The 5,053-nt window shown below is 51.9% G+C and overlaps 1 protein-coding gene across 1 annotated transcript; it reads right to left on the reverse strand.

The window, feature by feature from the left end:
- Positions 1-240: 240 nt before the first annotated feature.
- LOC308326201 (tRNA dimethylallyltransferase-like) lies at positions 241-1,547 on the reverse strand (the record flags this gene model as incomplete). The annotated part of the gene is given in 2 exon segments (XM_080779009.1): positions 241-1,317; positions 1,320-1,547. Coding segments are annotated over 2 exon segments (1,305 nt in total).
- Positions 1,548-5,053: the final 3,506 nt, after the last annotated feature.

Below are 5,053 nucleotides of genomic sequence, written 5' to 3' on the forward strand. Positions count from 1 at the left end.
ACGTGTGGAGCGTTGTCCCGGCGTTTTTAGTGAATGTTCTTCCAGCTTCCCTGTGTTGGCTCGGCTGATCCAACACAGGGTCCGATCAGACTACACATCTAAAACGTCTCAAAGTGCCACAGGTGGTTCCCTCTTTGTGGGAACCACAAGAGGTCTCCCTGGAGGCCTCACAGGAGTCTGGGGCTAGATTGATGGAAGTAGCTGAGTGTGTGGTATGATAATGTGGGTGGTACCCTGTGGTCAGATCAAGGTTGCATCAGACATCCTTTTCTTCTTCACGTGGTAGTGGTGCTTCTTGGACCTTAGGTGGGCTGTCCACTCCGTGTCACAGATGATGACCTTGTTACAGAGCTCACAGGTGTGGCGGCTTCGCTTGTTGCTCTGCTGAGCCCTCCCCTCTGCTCTGATTGGCTCGACAGCCGGCAGCTGCCCCTTTCTCAGAGCGTCCAGTATCTGCAGCGCGGGGGCCAGCGCCGTCTCCTCCCACCGGGACACGTCCGTCACGTCCAGACCGTACACCGCGGGAACGTCGTCTCCCGGACGTTGAAGGAAACGGTTGCGGACCCATTTGTTCTGTTTTCGGGCATAGCGTCTCGTAGCGACCTTCAGCGCTTCAATACCTCTGTGCTTGAGCAGGTCCTTCCCCTGCTGGGTGATGCTCTCTGGAGCGGTCAGGTACTCGTGGAGCTCCTTAAAACCTATCGACTGGAAGATCCCATGCCGATAGTCCTGACCGCGATCCTGGACTCTCTGCCTGTTGAAGCGCAGGTGAAAGTCTCCGAGCTCCTCTATCAGCCCTGCAGACAGCATGCTGTCCACACGGGCGTCCAACCTCTTGTCCAGAGCATCCATGCTAGCATTCAGCCAGAAGATGGAGGGGTCTGGGTACCTCAGTGGGCCCCCCAACCCTCCGCCTCCGTCTTGTGCCTTCTGCTGCTCCAGCCAATAGCTGTGCGGCATGCCCGTTTCCTCGTGCACCTGCAGGCTCCTGGCGATCTTGCGCGCATCATTGGGATGCAACATGGCAGCCATGGCAGGATCCACCTGCGTCAGTCTCTGGTGCAGCTCGGCTCCACCCAGCTTTTCAAGGTCCACCTTCCTGTCAGGAGATCCGCTTCCCCGTCCGTTCTTTGACTCGTCATTCCCCAGCTCTGTGTCCACCAATACCTTCCACAGTAGGGACTCGATATAATAATTAGTTCCTCCGACGATGATTGGCAGCTTGTCCCTGCTGTGCATGTCATCGATTAGAGCCAGCGCTCTGTTCCTGAAGTGGATCACTGTGTAGCTGCTCACCAGAGGGTCCACAAAGCTGATATCATGTGGTGTCTGCACTGGGCGAGCTCTTTGGACGTCACCTTGTTGGTGACGATATCCAAGCCTCGATACACCTGCATGGAGTCGGCGCTGATTATTTCGCCTTGAAGTCGTTTACCAATTTCGATGGCTAGTTTAGACTTTCCAGTGCCAGTGGCTCCTAAAATCACAACTAAAGGAGGTATGTTTCTCTGCATAGCACATTGCACCCTGCGAGCGGACAGTGCCATGTCTGCTGATGATACCCACCAACAGTGTTTTATTGCGACCATAGGTCGCATTTACTATGAATGAAAACCTGCATTTGAGTGTAACGTCACACCTCTATATATGGTCACGCCTCGTGACATCACACCTCCATATATGGTCACGCCTTGTGACATCACACCTTCATATATGGAGCTGACCTGTTCTGGCATTCCATATGTTGATCTGACCTCATCAAACCCTGTACACTCAAGACACTGCCCCTGCTGCCACCCTTAGATCTCCATATATGGAGCAGACCTCTTCTGACATTCCTTATATTGATCTGACCTCATCAAACCCTGTACACTCAAGACACGCTCCAAATTTGTCCAGTACAGAATTCATTCCATATGTTGGTCTGACCCCCCATGCCAAAGCGCCAGCGATCGTCCAGCAGTCTCCCGTCACCCAGGCGCCCTTTAGGGGCTCTTCTCACTCTCAGGGTGTCTTATTGGTTATATCATTATATCATAGACTGACGTCATCAGGGATCTCCCAATATGGGCATAAAATGACTCTGGAATAATAATTGAAGACCCAGTAAATGTGGGATATATTTACAAATGACGTATTAGTAATAATCATACATTCTTATCGTTAACTACTTGAAAATGGTAGGATTACCGTCCGGGGACCCACAGCTTGTGTCTAGGATCGTGGACCATCTGAAAACACAGGGACTCTTCGATCAGTTCAGGAGGGAATGTCTCGCAGAGGTGGACGAGAAGCCTGCGTACGTGAATCTGAAACAACGCGTGGACCACTTTGTGTCCAACCACCTGTCAAACCACACGTGGAGTCCTCATCTGAACAAGAACCAGCTGAGGAATAACATCAGACAACTGGTGCTACAGTCTGGAATGCTGGAGCAGGGGGTGGACAGGATAGTAGCCCAGGTGGTGGACCCCAAAATCAATCACACTTTTAGGCCACAAGTGGAACGGGTGGTTAGGGAGTTCCTGTCCCCCGGCAGCTGCAGTGATGAGCCCCCTCTTCCGCTCGCTCCTCCAGCAGAGATGGAACTGGACAGGGTCATTCCTGAGCAGGCCTGCTCGCCGTCGTCACCAGCCACCTCCTTTGCCCGCAACACCTCTCTGAATCAGGAGGTCAGCTTGAGGAGGCCCACCTCCGGTGGAGAGAGAAGCCAGAGGGAGGTCAGCTTGAGGAGGCCCACCTCCGGTGGAGAGAGAAGCCAGAGGGAGGTCAGCTTGAGGAGGCCCACCTCCGGTGGAGACAGGCGACGGAAGGAGGCCAGCTCGAGGAGGCCCACCTCCGGTGGAGACAGGCGACGGAAGGAGGGCAGGTCGAGGACGCCCACCTCCGGTGGAGACAGGCGACGGAAGGAGGGCAGGTCGAGGACGCCCACCTCCAGTGGAGACAGGCGACGGAAGGAGGCCAGCTTGAGGAGGCCCACCTCCGGTGGAGACAGGCGACGGAAGGAGGGCAGCTCGAGGAGGCCCATGTCTGGTGGAGACAGGCGACGGAAGGAGGCCAGCTTGAGGAGGTCCACCTCCGGTGGAGATAGGCGACGGAAGGAGGGCAGCTGGAGGAGGCCCACCTCCGGTGGAGACAGGTGACGGAAGGAGGGCAGCTCGAGGAGGCCCATGTCTGGTGGAGACAGGCGCCAGAAGGGTCGGGCGCCGTCGGGTGGAGGAGGGCGAGCGGGACGCGAGTCTCGCGTAGGAGGAACACGACGTCAACAGCGGCGAGAAGAAGCCGGACGAGGTGGAAGAGGAAACACTCGCGTCAGAATTCCGAGTGGTGGACGTCGAGGAGGTTCAGGGGCAGAATGGGACAGATGGATGAGGAGGTGCAGGTGGAGGTAGGCCTATGACAATAATAATGAGTGAGATAATCACAATAATTTTCGTTTCCATGTTGAAAAATGTATGACTCTCTTCACTCGGGGACCCACGGTGGTCGGGTCACGGAGGAAGTGCTCCCCGGAGGTCGCTGGTAGTGCATGGCCGGGATTGGGCACTCTTCCCCCGGGCAGGGGCCATACATTTTCAGTTTTTTTTTTTTAAATAGCAGAAATAGCAGATCTACAAGCTTACAACACATCACGAAGTGACATGTTAAAGGCTAAAAGGCAAGCATAAATACAAATTGTAACGTTATACTGTTCAACGCAAAAACACAAATAAACCGTTAATTGCATGTGACAATTAATCGTCAACTTAAATGTCTAAATGTGACAGCTCTAGGTGGAGGAGGAGTCATCACAGCTGGGCTGTACACAAGCCACTCAAGCGGGTCTTTGAGGGAAAAGGTGACACGCGTGTGCAGTACACGCAATCAGAGTACTTGGAGGCCAGTATATTTATCCGATATGTCAACATGAAGTCATATTGACGACATCGTTGGCATCCGTCAGTCTCGAGAGACTATGGAGTCGCACTCTGGATGGGGGTTCTTCTGCTTTCGGTGCAGCATTGGTGTGTCTGAAGTCTGAACTCCGAACAGACCTTTTGGTATTTGCATTCCCTTTCACACTTTGCATTCCCTTTCGCATTTTGCACAGGGGAAGATGCTGGTCCATCCGTTTGGTTTTGGGCCTTTGAGCTTTAGGGATCTCCATATATGGACATAAAGGGGACTCAGAGAGACAGACTCATAGCCTCGGGGGATACTTGGTAGAACAGACCCTTGGATACACATGGCGAGTTTGCCCAGTCTTTACCGGCCACGTAAGTTAAAAAAAAGAAAAGTTGTATAGCGCAATTTCACGATGTTTTCACTTGGCAGCAATTTCAATTCTGTTCAGCCAGTAGGCTGCAGTAGAGCCTACTGGCTGATAGCATTCAAAGCGGGTGTTCAGACAGTGCTCAAGTTATGAAAGACTTGAGCACACACTTGTGCACACACTTGAGCACACACACACACACACACACACACACACACACACACACACACACACACACACAACTAAAATGACATCACAGACTGGCCACATGAAATCCGAGATCCACTGAAGAAGTTACATCATATTCCATCTTGTCATGCCCCAATATGTACTGTACTGACACTGTACTGTACACTGTAGTATTTGCATGGCTCTATGTGTGGTGGTGGTGGTAAAATAGATGTCACATAGTCTACCAGCCTAAACTCAGACTAATAGTTATACACGACCCTAGAGACATTCAAGTGTGGAGAAACATTAAGTGTTGAGTTGCTATAGAGAGAGAGACTGCAGGCAGGCAGGCAGCAATGTTAACGTCATCGCTGATAAGATGCTTGACATGCAAGGTTAGGTTAAGCCATTTTGGGCGGGAACCCCTTTTGGTGTTCGCATGAAAAATGAAAAATAGCATGAAAAATAGCATGACAAATAGCATGAAAAATAGCATGACAAATAGCATGAAAAATAGCGTGCCACCGAGTGGCGCGCTACGAGCTTGTAGGTCTGCTATTTTTGAAAAATCGACGACTGACATAGAAATAGATTTTTCAGAAAACTGTCAGGATGTAGAAGACATTTTTT

Source organism: Protomyctophum bolini, assembly GCF_963924005.1.
Source record: "Protomyctophum bolini genome assembly, chromosome: 12".
Classification (NCBI taxonomy): Eukaryota; Metazoa; Chordata; class Actinopteri; order Myctophiformes; family Myctophidae; genus Protomyctophum; species Protomyctophum bolini.